The 15,908-nt window shown below is 41.3% G+C and overlaps 1 protein-coding gene across 15 annotated transcripts in view; it reads right to left on the reverse strand.

Moving 5' to 3' along the window:
* The window catches only part of DMD (dystrophin), a 1,246,037-nt gene that overhangs the window by 83,729 nt on the left and 1,146,400 nt on the right, over positions 1-15,908 (reverse strand). Inside the window, exon 1 of one of the 15 annotated variants that reach the window (XM_084515481.1) lies at positions 4,155-4,333. The exons of 13 other annotated variants lie outside the window; for them this stretch is intronic. In XM_084515481.1, coding sequence (XP_084371607.1) covers positions 4,155-4,174 — 20 coding nt within the window. In that variant the 5' untranslated portion in view covers positions 4,175-4,333. Of the gene's footprint in view, positions 1-4,154; positions 4,334-15,908 lie in introns of those variants that run through there. One more of the 15 variants, XM_084515482.1, reaches the window with a different exon arrangement.

Below are 15,908 nucleotides of genomic sequence, written 5' to 3' on the forward strand. Positions count from 1 at the left end.
AAATTTGCCACCGTATTTGGTACACAGAGGTTCTGCAGCACCAGCAGCTTTTGGCATAGCTTGGTATAGTTAAAGCGTATTTCTGAAGACAAAAAGAAACAGTTTCCATTATACACTGAGTCCCCCAGAAACTTGGCTTCCATACCCTTCTGCTTATACAATAGCAGCCCAAAGGAAAAGAGCAAGGGAACACATTTACTGCCAAATAACTCTGTACAGACAGAGATCTCACGATTCAGGTAAGCGGACTGCAGAAGCACATAAACATTCAGAGCCACAGACCTGTGACTGCGGTTTGTTAGCGCCCACTGTTAGTTCCAGATCAGTAGCTCCCGAGGCATGAGCCTGACAGCCTCAGCTTGCCTCCCGATGGGCAGGTAGCCCCAGATGGGGGCTATTACAGAACAAACTCCAGCACTGCAAACAAACGTGTTCCTCAGGCTGGGAGCTGGGGCTGACGGAGGGGAAACAGCTCAGGAATTTTGGTGATGATGGTTTTCCACACCTCTTTATTATCTGAGATGCCATTTGTGCGAGTACTTCTCAGATACCTGCATAGCAAGTGCTTGGCTTCTGTGCCAAATCATGTAGCAAAGACATGGAGGAGAGATGAGCTCGTGCACGCAGTTACAAGAAAGCTCTGAAACTAATCTGCCTAATTTTTACAGTGAATTCAGTTTGGCAGCCCCAGATTGTTCTGTGGATAAACAAGACCACTTGGGGCTCCATAGCTGTTTAGTCTGGGAGCTTTCAAAGGCACAGATTCCCATTAAAATATTTTAAAGCCATCAGGTATCTGGCAAAGGTGTATCTATTTAGGACTCTGGAATCTCATGCCTGTGCTGGATAGAAGAGCAAAAGAAGCATTTTAGATGCAGAAACTATTACAGTTAATCACTTGTCAACATTACCTGGATGAGTATTTTACCAGTATTTTTATGGTAAAGCCTAATCAGGTGAATTTAGCATGACTGGTTTAAGCTTATGACACTTACTAATCTTCCTGTAAAGCCTGATGAAATAACTGATTTTCCTGAGATCTTGTACATAACATTTCCCTGACAAAAAAAAAAAAAACAAAACACAAAACATTGGACTTCAATTGTGTTCGTGTATTTTTTCTATGAGTTACCCCACACCACTACACAGAGTGCCCTTATATCACGACTAGCCAGAGCACTTCACCCGGATGCACACTTTGCAAGGAGCGGTTTCGCTCACTTGCGAACTTGCGACCTACGAGTCGCTAGGGCTGAACTCGCGGGGTGGGTACACTTCCCCTCTGCTCCCTCCCTTCGCTTTGTCTGCAAACTCAGCGGCAGCGTACAGGAAATACTCCTTTCTGCGGGGTGCACCTGCCAGATGGTGCAGGCCCCAGCTCCAGCCTCTGCCCACGAAGAAGGGACTCGGAAGCTGCCTGGCTTGGTCAGTGGGCTCACAGTGGGACCCTGGCAATCCTGTCCTGCAGGAGACCCAGGCTGTGGAGCTGTCCTGACACCTCCTGCCCCACCAGGCTGCATTTTGGGGGGGCTGACCTCAGTGGCTGTGCCCAGGCAGGGTCAGAGAGGCAGCACCTCCTTCGCTCCGGCCGACAGCAGCTCGCTGCTGGCTTCTCAGGAGAGTGCTCCCCGCTCCTGACGTTATCGGCCATGCTGTGCGCCAAGAAATGTTAGGCTCCGTCGAGGCTGCTCTTCTCAAGCCTCTTCACCATTTCCAAAGGGCATTTAATGGTGAGCCTTGGGGCTGGGCGGGGGAGGCCCTGTGTGCCTGCCCACGCTGCGAGCACCGTCTGTAGGGAAGTGCCAGCTCAGCAGTTTCCAGCAGCCTCAACCACGCTTGGGAACGCTGTAGCATCCTTAATAGAGCTGCAGCAAAACGCCTGCCAGAGTTTCAAACTCCAGTAAACAAGGCCCTGTACAGCCAGCAAGGCAGAGGGACAGGGAAAGTGCAGCACAAGCCCTCCTGACCAACAGCAGTTGAAGCTGGGTGAGAGTATGTGGTGAAATACGGGCACAAGAAGCTTTTCCAAAGAACTACTGACACAAAAAGACATCAGTGTACATGTGCAGTACTTTTGCAATATTGCACACACTCAGAGGATACGTTCTCTACTTCGTCTCTTTATTCCAGTCACCTATATTAATCCCTATCTTTCAAATCACAGAGATTTTGCAACAAATACAAATATAAGTGGGCTCACGTGGCTTGTTTTCCTCTTTCTCACCTGACTTACACTGCAAAGGTGGAAAGGAAATGAACAGCAGGCCCCAAAAGGAGAAGAACAGCGATGGTTACTGGTGACACCTAGGTGGTGGTGTGACTGGCACGCTAAACACACCAGTAATTCAGAGGGATGAAAGCAAAGTCGTCACCTAATACATCCTTTGGGAGCTGCAGGACCACTTCATTAAAGGATGATTATATTGTATTAGCAAGGATAATTTTTATGTGGGCAATTCTGTCACACTATGCCAGTGCAAACTCCTCTGTTCTTGCCAAAAGCACAGAGATTTGTCTCTCATCATTGTTAGGAGCGCTAATAACACACAGGATTGAAAACCTGAAATCAAGAGATGATATTCTAAGTGCCACGCTAACTGAATTACAGTTCCCTTGTTACAACTTGATCAGTTTGGACAAAATACAGTTATTTTCTCTTCCCTCATTTCACATTACATTTGAGCAACACCAGCAGCAGGAGGAGTGGTGAACAATCCCCTTCAGCCCCGTACTGAAACGCTCCTGCACAGGTCACACCGAAACCTTCGCAGACCTTTTTGACTGCTCTTGATCACATCCTTTCTCCTATTATTATTATTATTTTACAGTAATACGTATGATTCAGGTTTTCATGTTTATTCACTGCTAAGCTCCAGAGTCTAGAACTTTTGACTGCAACCGCACAGTCCTTTTTAAGCTCTTGTGCTGCTCTTCACCTCAGATACTGGTACAAATTCTGCAGCGCTTCTCCCCCTCACACATTATTTGAAAATGCAACACGAACTAGATGTGCAAGTGCACAGATGTGCACAGAATAAGGAATTCCATCAGGTGGCAATAAGTAGATAGTTAGACACACTTAATAACAAGCTGAAATTAAAGTATTATTTTACAAAGCACTGAATTGATCTGCTTTCAGTCAACACAATTTATAATGCCTCTCACCTTTTGGCTTTAAGATCAGCAAAAGGTTATTACAACCACCTTATGACTGCTGTCAAAAAGCCAAAACAAACACGATACAGTTGCTTGGCTGTTCCTAAACTAACAGAGACGCAATTCAAAGCGCTTGTATGTGGAGATGCTACCGCTCAGTTAAAATTAAAACTGTTTTCAGCAGTAGATGACAGTGATTGCACGGAAGACTTAATAGCTGTCTTTTTACAGCGTTTCATTAATTCCCGGGGTGAAACACGTTGCTGCTACGGGAAGTATTAACGGCGTGAGAAGGTGGCACTCCTTTGTGCCTTACAAAGGAGCACTGTTTTCACCCATAAACCCGGAGCCTACCGATCCGCGCACGGAGATTACTCCTGCTTAAGCCAAGGATCAGCGTCTTTTCGGCAGGAATTTGACTGCAGCATGTTTTATTGGCTTTTGCCAGATTTATCTCCCTGCTGAAGGGAGGCACCGAGGCACATTTAAGTTTCTTGCTGATACTGGAAACGAATAGGAGAAGGGCAAATATCAACTGCCAAGTACTGAATAGTAACTCTTTTTTTTTTTTTTTTTTTTCTTTTTCCCCTTTCTCCCTGGTGATGATGTTAAACATTTATTTTGTGCGCTCCGTCGCGGGCAAAGATTACGGCTCAGCCGCTGGGGCCGGCCGAGAGCCTGCCCCTCCAGCTGCTGCCTGCCCGCTGTTTGCTTTACAAAGCCTCCCCGCTCCTGCCAAAGCCATTTCACGGCGGGCTCCCGGCTCGGACAACCAACTCCTCAACCCTAGGAGATCGCAGCTCCCACGCTTCCCCAGCACCAACCCCGCTCCCAGCCTGGGACTCCCCCGTGCCCGTGCCCGGCTGCGGGGTGCTCCGCGCTGCCCCCCGTAGCGGAGCACCCCGGCGGTCCCCGCCGCGCCTCCTCCGGGACCGCTCGCCCGCCGCCTGCCCCCGCAGCCCCGCCGGCACCTGCCGCCTCGCCCCGCTCCTCCTCACCCTCTGCGCTGCTCCCTCATGGCGGCAGCTGCTCGCCGGAGCCACCGACAGCGCGGCCGCACGGCCCCGCCGCCCAGCACCACTGCGGCCGCCCCACCACCGGGAGGGAGGGAGGCAAAGAGAGGGCGGCGCTCGCCGTGCCGTGCCGTGCCGTGCCGAGCCGAGCCCTCCTGTGCCGTGCTCTGCCCCACCGTGCCGAGCCCAGCCGAGCCCAGCAGAGCCGCCCCGGCCCGCCCCCGGCGCTGTGTGGGCTGCTGCTTCCCGCCGCCGGGAGGGGGCTGGCTGCCGCTGGGCGGGCCTCGGCGGGCGGCTGGGGGGAAAGGGGGGAAGCGTTAGGGGTGGGAAGGAGCATCTGGGGTTAACGTTCCCCCCCACCACCACAAGAATCCCCCCATTAAAACATATCCCTAAAATCTGCGCCGGATTGGAAAGGGGGCTTGGCGTGGATGTCGTGGTGCAGCTGTTGGTCAGTGCGGTGCCAAGCAGTGGGCTTGTGGGTGACACCGGGTGATTTCTCTCCCCGGACCCAGACTGCCACCCCGGGCACCCCTCTGGCCCAGCTGGGCCCGGCCGAGCACTGGGCATGTAGGTACACGCCAAGGATCTCCTCACAGCACCGCATTTCACACCAGCACAGCCAGTCTCGCCCACCTCTCACATCTCCCCGTCCTTCCTTCGTGAAAGCAATGCTGGGGGAGACCTAGGTCCTTCATGCACCTGTGTAGTTTTCCCAGGTTTGCAGACCTACCTTTGCGGTAAAGGTGTCCCAAAAAAAGTGCCTTCCAAACCTACAAAAGGTCCCTCTTTTTACACTGGGAAGACACAGGCCTAGATGCACGGAAAACTTGTCTCACCCATAGTTTCTATACCACATCAATACCCTTGGACTGCTTTCCAAACGTACAGATGTCAGTAAGCACATGACTTGGTGGTATCTATCCTAAACATCAGGCTATCAGGGGCTGTCTCTAAGGCTCCAGGCATCTGGACAACCTGCTTTTAGGAAAACCCCAACAAGCAGTTCAGGGGAAGCCCGTATGCTCTTTCCTAGAAACATTGCAAGAGCAGGATGCCCAAGGTTCAACCCCTCCAACTGCCCAAGGCAACTGTGAAACCTAAGGGAGTGAAATGTAAATTTCTCAGTTTCTACACAACCTAATTTGCTTCAAAAGGTCTAAGTCACAGTTTTCATTCATCTCGCATCTGCAACGCTGCTGCAGCAAGGAAAGATAAAGAGGATTCATCTCTGTGTGGACAGACAGAGCACCACATTAAAGCTCACCGGGCCCCGTGAGAAACTCCCTGTGCACTGCAGTGGGTCATGTATTGGATCAAAAGTTGCATTAGATATACTAGCTTTGAGGCAAGTGAACCGGCCAAAGGCTGTCAGTTGTTTCAAATCAACAACCGCATCTTTTCCCATCTTCTGCTAAGTTTTAAGAAGCGAGGGATCTCTCTCTAAGTCTTTAAAATACGGTTTTTAGCACATTGACTGGGAGGGACTTCACGATCCATTACACTGAGAGAAGAGCAGCCTGCTTAATGCAGCAGGGAGCCTGCAGTTTCACGGAAAAAGCATTTTGCTTTCTTTCAAGAAATACCTTCTCCTCCTCCCCCGATACACATTCTTTCAGTTTTCTACTTTTCTGGAGTTTCCTGGTCTTCCTTAACAGAAGCTTGCTGCTGTTATAATCACGTTTGTCTTCTTTCCCATACAATAGTGCCAAGTAATAAGAATTTAAAAACCAGTCTGAAATTCTCATACTTTGCATAATCTTCTTTCTCCTTGAGTTACAAATAAGGTATTGTATTCAATTAGACTCACAGCAGGTGAAAACCCCAATTAGTGAATCCATTTTCTTGGCTTTTTTTCCCTACCTTACACCCACACACCACTTTTTTTTTTTTTTTTTTTTTTTTTTTTTTTTGAACAATAAAGGGGAACTCTGAGTCATTCCTCAATTGAAAAGCAAATTAACCCTTTGATCTCCCAAATCAAACTATTACCCACTCAAGAACATCCAGGAGAAAACATGAATGTTGAAAGATTAAAGGATTAAGGCCTATTGACTTTATAATTTGATTTTATGTATAAAAAAAACAACACCAATTTAATGTAGTTCTGATTGCTCTCTCCAAATCCACAAGAGCTTTTAGTAATTCTGATTGACCTCAAAATTATACTTTTGCTTTATAATGTAAGCAAGTAATACCACCCTTATTCCAAATTAGTTTTAAACTACTCATAATTTATTATAAAAATATATTTTGTTTGCAGCGTAAATGATTACTGTCTTGGGATTTTTAACTGAAGCAAATCTATATGCTGTACTTAATTTTGAGCCATTTATCTGATAAAAAACAGACTTCTTCCTGTAGAAAATAAAACAGGATTACAGGGTAAGAAGAATTTTAATTCCTTGTGGTGCTTTTCTTATCCAATGGCTATTCAGTCGATTTGGACACCTACACAGAGACCTTAATCAGAAGGATAACAGTGTTTATTTCTTACACTGTAGGCTTGTGCTGGACTATATCTGATCAAGGTCTCTGTCTCTTCAACATTTACCAATACCAAGCACTTAAGGGGAAATTGTAGCGCCCTAATAAAGGAGGGTTAATCTGCTTTCGGTGGAGGTGTCTTCTTAATAATTAGAGACTGGCTTAGTACCCCAAAACTCAAGAAAAGAAAAGATGAGATGTATTTTCAGGTAGTACGACTGCACTGCTTGCTGCCCAAATGTTCATGGAACCTGTGCATTCGAGAGTTCTCATTTGCCAAACCTTACACGTTATTCTCAGAATTCTGTCACTTTTCTATAAGGAAAGAGCCACAGATATGCAAACTTTAAAAATTATGATATGAACATAAAACAACTGATTCTCAAATAGTATTATTCAAGTATAAATCTGTACAGGTTTTATGAGGGAGATCAGCATCAGTACCCCATGTTACAGACAGATACGGAAACCTGAACACAGAAATGTGTAGGGACTCACCTAAAGCACATCGGAGGGCAGACCTAAATTTGCTTGTAAGATTAACACTTAATTTCTTTAGCTTTTCTTTCATTGAAAGTAAAGATACAGCATTTTCCTATCAACTGAGGTTTTTTTCTCTAGTTCTGCGAAGCGTGTAGCACTCCTTGTAAGCGTGGCTTTACTATTTCTCAGTTATCTGGGCACTGGATTAGCAAGCGTTTGCCTTGCATATAAGAAGACATTGTGGTGCCCTGTGTTGGGCTGGCTAATCCGCTACGCTGTTTGAGCCTATTTTCTTTTTCTTGGTATAAATAAATGCGAAGAATCACTTGGGATGGCACGATGACACTTTTCTGGATCATCTGTCTTAAATATGCTCCAAGGGCTGACACCTCCAGGATTTCTTCTGTGTTTGTTGATAGCCCTCTCAGACAAGCCAAGAAGAGAAGACTGGTTTGGATGATGGTTGTTTTTTTTTTTTTTGTCTGTTCACACATTACCACTGCAAGCACACTAAAACACTGTAAATGCAATGAAGAACATAGTTTTGAAATTCTGCATTCGTTTTCCCCAATGCTGCACTGTAATTTAAACACTCAGTGAAACATGCATTGCTATGTATAGTTATAATCAGTTATCTGCACCATGGGAGGGCTGTGGAGGGAGCATGCCACTTCCCATTCGGAGGGAAACACAGTTTGTGTCCTGCATGAAGGGAGATGAGTAAGTGCTTTTTCTTAGACAGGGATCATCCTTCACACCATAAGGCAGCCGTGTTCTTCTGAGGTGTTCTTGCATCAAACAGAGTAGGAAAAATGTTTTTTTTTTTTTTTTTTTTTTTAAATAAAACTATTTCTGTAGTAAATGTTACAGAGCTTGCAGCAATTTAATGCACAGTATGGAAAGTATCCTTTGTGTAACAGGAGGATGTGTATTCCTACCGAATACACAATGGCACAAGCTCTGCCTTCCTTTACGAAATTCCTTTGGGCTATGCCTGCTTTTGCTGTAGTAAAGACACCTGATTAAATAGAAGTCCTTGCTACTCTGCAAGATGAGCATCACAGAGCCTTAGGAGCAGTCTGTGTGTGCCTTTTGTCGTGCCACACTGCGTGCTGTTGATAGGAGATGAATGATAGGATGCCTGTCATTTTAGGTTTATTAAATATATGTATGAATTTCATCCTATTAAAATCTTGGACAGGCTAACTGGGAGACAGTAAAATTCTTAGCTGAAAGTGGCAATGCAGACAGCCAGCAGTAGCAGAGCATTTATTCAGCTCACTGCCAGGTGTATGATCCTAACAGAGGTGCAGATTGCAAGACTTTCAGTCAGGAGAGTACATACGGTTGCATGTACCACTGGATGCAGTGGACAGCATATCCCAGTTCCACCAGTGCTATGAGCTCTGCAGGCAAGCACCTGGAAATACCAAAAGCTCTTTTCTCCCTCCCATGCGAAACCACAAGAAGTAAAGAAAATTAAGAATGGAATAACCCCCACTCTTCTGGGATGGAGATGAACTGGGGTCTGGGTAGTCAATGAATGGGAAGATCAAGAAGCAAAATGCTGACAAAACGATAGATAAATAAAAATATTAAAAATAAAACAACCACCCTGCAGTAAGGCTGCTGGAAAGCTAACCAGAAAAGGAGCCTATAAAAAAAGACTTAAACTCTCTCAGCAGCAAAAAACTTATGCCAAGCAAAACTGCATGCTAATCTTGACAATCTACAAATAAGACTTGAAAAATAGTAATTATACATCATAAGTTCTTGGTTGGAGGAATCTGTATTGGCAAAATGAATGGCTATCATTTCAGTAAGTGAGGTTGTGAAAAAGTGCAGACTAATAAGGATAAATTAAACAAAACAATGAAGGCAAACTCTATTTCTTACTTTCCTTTGCATTCCCAGTTAGAAATAAATGACTGTTTTGCCTCCTGGGGGATTAAAATAAGCAGGATTTCATAAACTCTCTTGCTCACTGAGTCTCTTTTCACCTCCAAATCTTTCTTTCCGTGCATAAAATCATGTTGCAAACACAGTAGCTGACTTCCCAGATCATGAACTTCTCTGCTGTTTCCCATCAATGTACAGGTCTCAACCGCAACAAACTCCATCTTGTAGGCCTCCTTCACTCAGAGACCCAAAAATGTGATGCTAGCTACTGATCACCATGCATTCCTGGTGGTGGAGGCCACTTGCAAGCAGCCATCTCTTCCAAAGCCTTCCACAGACATTAAAGGAGAAGCATGCATTCCCTTTTCATTAATCTACTTTTTGTTTGCATCCCATGAAATATGTATTATTAACACTCTCATCAGTTCTGTTTTTATGACTAAAACCATACAAACAGAAAAGTTTTTCCTTCATTTAGGACATTTGTCTAAAAGAGCTCTGTGCAAATATTATCTCAAGGAGAAAATACTCATTTTGCCAAAAAAAAAAAAAAAAAAGCCACCTAGATCACACTAGGAGATTACGTGTCGGGATATTCCAGTGGTAAGACTGCAGTTAAGTGTTCAAAGAAAAGGACAATGGAAATCTATTGCATTTTATAACAGCTACAAACAGGCAAGTTTCCAGTCAGACCACTAATCAAGCAAACTTTGCATCTTTGAGTTACTGGCGTTCTTTTTTTATGTTTTAGCAATGGATCCTTTGCAGTGCTCTTACAGAACTGTAACTTCTGTTGCTTTAAAATATACTTTGACCCTGTCATAGCCACTATATTGTTTCCTCTATTATTATAATGGTTATAATATACATAATATTTTAATATATTTTAACAAAGGGTCTCTGACTATTTTTATGTACACACTAGGCTCTTCCATCATCTTCCCAAGCATGACCCTAGCAGGTATGAGAAGGCCAAGGGCCCCTTCTTACTTTTCCTAGACTGGGTCACACAGAATCCCAGTGTGAGAAAGGGAGAGCTCTCCCTCCCCTGTAAATCAAACTTTGATTTAGTCTCCAAACTGGAGAGGCTTCAGCTTCTTTGCTATGCTGTCTCTTAGTACCTAACCAGTGTAACACAAGCAAAGCTTACCCTTCCTGCATAGCACAACTGCTTTGCTCTCCCTTCCTAAATGTCCAACATTTATGTTGGACATTCAATGTTCAAATATCAGGGGAAAGCATAGCTCTGCACGTGGGGGTAAGACACACAGAAGCTTTTTCTGTAGGAGGCAGCAGCTCCACCTAACAAGCCTCACCAGTAAATCTATCCAGACTAACTCCTTCATCTGATCCAGGTGGTGTTTCTCAGGGTTTATTTGCATAGAAATGCAGCTTCAGGTTAAGGTTGTGCAACTAGTCACAGATCGAGGTCAGACTTCACAACAACAAGAAAAGTAAAAGCCTCTCATTTGACTTTTCTGAAACAAAAACTTTTAAAGTTCTTTCCAAAGCAATAATCTATGACAAAATGTACTTCTATTTAATTCTGTTTGACTACAACATGAAGCAATCGTTCATACAGTCCTGACAGTGTGTGCTGTCTGTAATGGCAAGTGGCGACAGTCTCATCTTGTTCATGCCAAAGAGTGAAAATTAATGTTTATATATACATTCATTTGAAACAAGCGTAGACATACAGATACCTACATCAGCAAGTGCTTCCAGAGACAGATGAATCAGTATTATCTACCATGGAGACATGTCATAGGTCATGGATTATAGTTTATCATAATGGAATCAGAATTTAATTTAGCACTTAAATACTGCAGTAAAGACAAATACAGAGGAATTTTCAGGGGTGATAAAAATTATTTCACAGAATCATAGAATGGCTTGGGTCAGAAGAGGGTGGTTCCTTATTTCTTACCTAGGTGTAAGAAAAGGATTTTTTTGTCTCCTGTGGCAAGTTCAAGCATTTACACTTTGGAAGATACTTCACATCATTCCAGATGCCTTCTGCTCCATTTATTTACTTAACTATAATTTGGCTCTTTCTAACTACGTAGTCCTCACAGCTCTTGAATGTAGGCATCTTTGTGTAGCATCTTCTATATCCAGCACATTAGTTTGCTGTTAATTCAGGAAACAATCCTGTGGAAGTTAGCTGATGATAGAAAAAAAGTTTTGCTAGACTGTATTTCACAGTTTAAATGTGATGTTTAAGTCTAATAATGGGAATGTATTTAATAAAACTCAGTCTCTGGGTATACTTTCAGTATTTTCTGAGTTTGAATTCAGCCAAACCTCTCACAGTACATTCCAACAAGGCTTCTGTTAACTTGCAGTTCTACCACCATGCCTTCATTCCCCTCTCTGATCTCTGTTATTGAAGAAAATGGTGTCTCTGGTGAATAAATAAGCACACAAAGGAAGATTCCCTTTCTAGCAAAGCAGCCAGATTAGTCATAGGAAAACCTGCAATGAGAATCAGAGATACCTTGTCTACCCAAGTCAAAGAGCCTTGACATATATGGCCAAGGAAACACAGATGACTTTTGGGACCTACCACTATCAAATTAAGAACAATGGTGACTTTGTGGAGCTCAAAATCAGCCAAAATGCATTTTTTTCTTTCTGTATCAAACGTTCATCCTTATTGAACTAATCAACCAAATTAGTAATTTGGATTTTGAACATTTTTTTCATCTTTAAGAAACAAAAGTTCCTCTAAATCCTGAACATTCTGTACAACCCTAAAATATTAAGGAGTTAAACCATGTTTATGCTCCATATTAACATTCTTAGACTCCCATGGTTACAATCTAACTCTCTTGAACATATTATCAGAAATGTCAACCTACCTACAATTCCACCTCATCAACATCTTCCACTTTTTCTAAAATAGTCCAGACTTAAACAAAAAATTCTTATTGCCCAGCCTAAGTGGAGTAAACCATCTTTACCATTTTTTTTTGCCACCTAATACACAATTCCAGATTATATTAAAAGTTCAGAGTACCCAACTTCAGACTTACCTGTCTGAAACATCAAAACACAGTTTTTGTTACCTCCCTCTCAAGAAAAAGAAAAAGTATTAAATTCAATCAAGATTTCTCCATATCTATATATGAAGAGCATTCACAGGATCCAGACCATTTGTGTATTTCATACTGTCCACTTGGACTACTAGCATCTTTTATGCTAGAATAAATTTACTAACCATAGATAACACTACCTACTATGTAGAAGATGATTTTCCCAATGTCCTTAATGATAGAAAGAAGAGTCATCTGAACTTACACTTCCTGTCTTAGAAAACATTACAACTGTTCGCACATTCAACCTTAATTCATTCAACATAGCAAAATCAGACTGTCATATTAAGAAAATGTAATGTTGTTTTAAATTATCATTGTTCTCTTGAAGTAAATAATTTTCCTTTAATTACTATCAACAGCTCTGGCTCATGATTGCCAGCTTTAGAACCAAATGTCATTTTGCAAACAATTATCACCACTTCAGTTAATGTCTTTACATTAATATGCATCAGTCCGGGGAAAACAAAGCAAAGATCTTCACTTTACCTTCTAAATAAAATCTGGGTTAAGATATGTGATGTCTAGATACTTTTGTGCCGCAGTAATGAAATTTGGTTTTGCTTATGGACATTGTACATTTTATCAGTATTCAGAAATTAATCTCTTGTTCCTTTTCCATCGTTCTGTTGCTGCAGTTGGTCTAACTCTTAAAAATCTGCATTCATTATTTCTCAAATTATTATCCTTCCACCCATGTCCTCCAATTTGTTCTGTTTTTAGGGTAACTAACAGAGCAAATAATTTATTAAGGATAAAAATAGTTTTGCAAAGATTTGCAAAGCTGACAGCCTAAGAATTTTGCTGAATGGAGCCCAAGTAGAAAGTAAAGGATTAGACCCTATCTAATCCACTGCTTTTATCAAATCATTGTATTTAATACTGAACTAAAAACTTTGGAGAGTTTTATTTTTAGCAGCTTGCCATACTGTTTATTTATTTGGCTTTATTCTATGAATTACAGTTTGGAAATTAAAGACAAGAAAGATTTCTTGTTTGTGAGTATGGCATCATCATTAAAAGTCTTCCATCACCCAAACAACTAAATATAATAATTTTTTTAGACTCTATGCCATATGATACTATTTTTCTGTTAACTTGCTTGGTAAACACTACACTTCACTGAAGCTAGCATTTATTTTAAAATGTTAAATTGGATTATATGCAATGAATATAATCATTTGGTGATGATAGCACACTCCATTGGGTCAGAAACGAAGAAAGTGACTGGTTTTGATAGTAGTTTCCATGTTAATTCTGTTCATGAAGCTTGCTAGTAATCTGGAGACAAACAAAGCCAGTGGCACCATATTTATACTGTCATGTAATCAAATAATTTAGTTTATGAAATAGCCAAGAGAGATCAGCTCTCCAAAGCTGACAATATGTTGGCTCTGCAGACTTTCTACAGGCACTTTATTTTATACGTACACTGCTGTGTGTGTCTGCCCTGAAAATAACAGTCACCTCTTGGGCCAAGTTTCACACAGTGGCTCTTCTTCATATTGCTGAGAGCTTGACCACTCTCAAGTAGACTGGCCTCGGTACTGCTCTACTTTCCAGTTAGTGCTCCCGTGGACCTGAGGCGTAATTGACGTGTACACTTATTTGTTTATTTTTAAACTGTCTGAACTCCTGTGGGAATTGTTCTGGTCCAGGAGAGCAGTTTCTTTATGAAACTAGTTTGGTTTGTCCCTGCAGAATTAGATCCATCATGTTTAGTGGCCAAAACATCTCCCTCCATTGAGGGAACCAGGAGAGTTCTAGATTAAACCCCTGTGATTTGAATGCCATGCAGTAAAATATAAGTACAAAAGCTTTGCTGAACCAGATCCTCAAGCTTTCTTGATGACCCTACCAAAGTAATCAGCTGGTAATCAAATTAATTATCTTTAAGTGGTGTATTTCCTAACCAGAAATCAAGTGATTTGACAAAAATGACTCACGGTCAATGAGGTCAATTATGACTATGAAATCTTACTTTCTTTTAAAGCGTACTGATTGCTCTATATGCAGTTTCTAAAGTTTGCAGCAGTCAAATTGTCTAAAGAAAAACTATTGTTTCCATTCCAAAACTCTATAAGCTGGCACATTTTGACAGAGTTTACTGAATTAAAGAAGCACTGCTGGTGCATACCAGCAGAGAACCTGGCCTCTCACAGCATTTCTTTTTAAAAATTTCATTATATGTAAATGAAAGGTCTAGGTAGCACTTTTCTAAAAGCAACTGGTAAAAGGTAGGACTCAGAAAGAAGAACACATCTGCTCTCTTGGACTCCTCTGCATTCACGGACTAACTTGCATCTTGCCAAGTTTGTAAAATGCAAAAACGTAGTGTGCAATGACAATGCTCTAACCCTTTTAGTGCGTCTCCTACTACCTACTGAGCTGAATTTTACCTCCAGACAAAATTTTGGCTGCATTCCTTAGTGAGTACAGGTTGTTCTGACATTGTTAGAATTAATATTCTCTCACTTAAACAATTTGATGAATTTATAATGTCATCAGCTTGGTCGTTCCTAGATGGGCACAGTTTATATAAATTAATTCCAGCCACCAATGTCAACATTTAAAAAAGACACTCTTATCTTCTTAATTTAGATCATAATGCTGAAATTATACTTTTATCCACTTTGTATTTTTGTGTAATTTGCAATTAAGAGGGTAATTTAGTTATATTAATTATTAATTATAATTTTTATGTGAAGAACAATTTAAGTGTCTGTCAGAAGTTTTCTTCTCTTTCTAACTCAACATTTAATAAAGTGGTAAGTTTGACAATACATAATTTGGTGAGAAATTTAGCACTATTTCAATGAATACAAGACAAAGCACAGTGTTTGAAAAAAATACTACATATAAGCAATGCAGCACTATTCTATATTATTATTCTTACATATTCATTTATCATATAAACATTATTGGTTTCAATAATGTCTATTTTATAAATAAATTTGGGTCTGATACTCCTTACCTTGACATTATCAGGATGACCACAAGTAGGTAATATGGAATTAGGATTTTAACTAATTTACTGAAAATACTGCAGCACCAACCTTGGATTGGTAGGTATGTAAGAGCAGAACTGGGATTTTTATTTTTAAGTAACCCTTCCTGTTTATTTTATCTATCTATCTATCTATCTATCTATCTATCTATCTATCTATTTTTTTACCAGATTAAGGTATATTGCAGCTGTAGAGTGAGAAGTACATAGAGAAACCAGGGGACTTTAACCCTAACTGCATATTCCATCAGTCAATGTCCTAACCCAAAGGTCGGTCTATTATATGGTATAAGGTAAAAAAAATAATTAAGAATTCCTACATCTTTTGCAGGCATAGGAATAGGATAAAGGTGGATAGGGAAGCAGTGGGCATACAGTATAATAAATTCCAGCCGGTACATCGTCTGTCTACCAATAGGTATGTTGAAATAAATAAATGATCAAAAATAATCCAATAATAATAAATAAATAATAATAATAAAAAAAAGAGATCAACAAAGTCTGGATGAGTTTTTGGAAATAAAATCAGACTTTGCAGCACAAGTGATATGAAAGCAGAAAGATGATTAAAATGCAGAATCTTATTTATTATACATTAGGTAGATCAAAGCTTCACAGCGATAACAAGGCACTGAGTGGATGTTGCCACCTGTTTGGCCTCACTTGCAATGGGAAACTGTTAGTAGAAGCTGTGTTAAAGGTTGTCACTGTGCATTAGCCTTATGAACAGTTTACAATGAAACACCAAGATTATTCTTATTTTGCTGG

The sequence above is a fragment of the Aythya ferina genome (genome assembly GCF_964211825.1).
Source record: "Aythya ferina genome assembly, chromosome: 1".
NCBI classification, from domain to species: domain Eukaryota; kingdom Metazoa; phylum Chordata; class Aves; order Anseriformes; family Anatidae; genus Aythya; species Aythya ferina.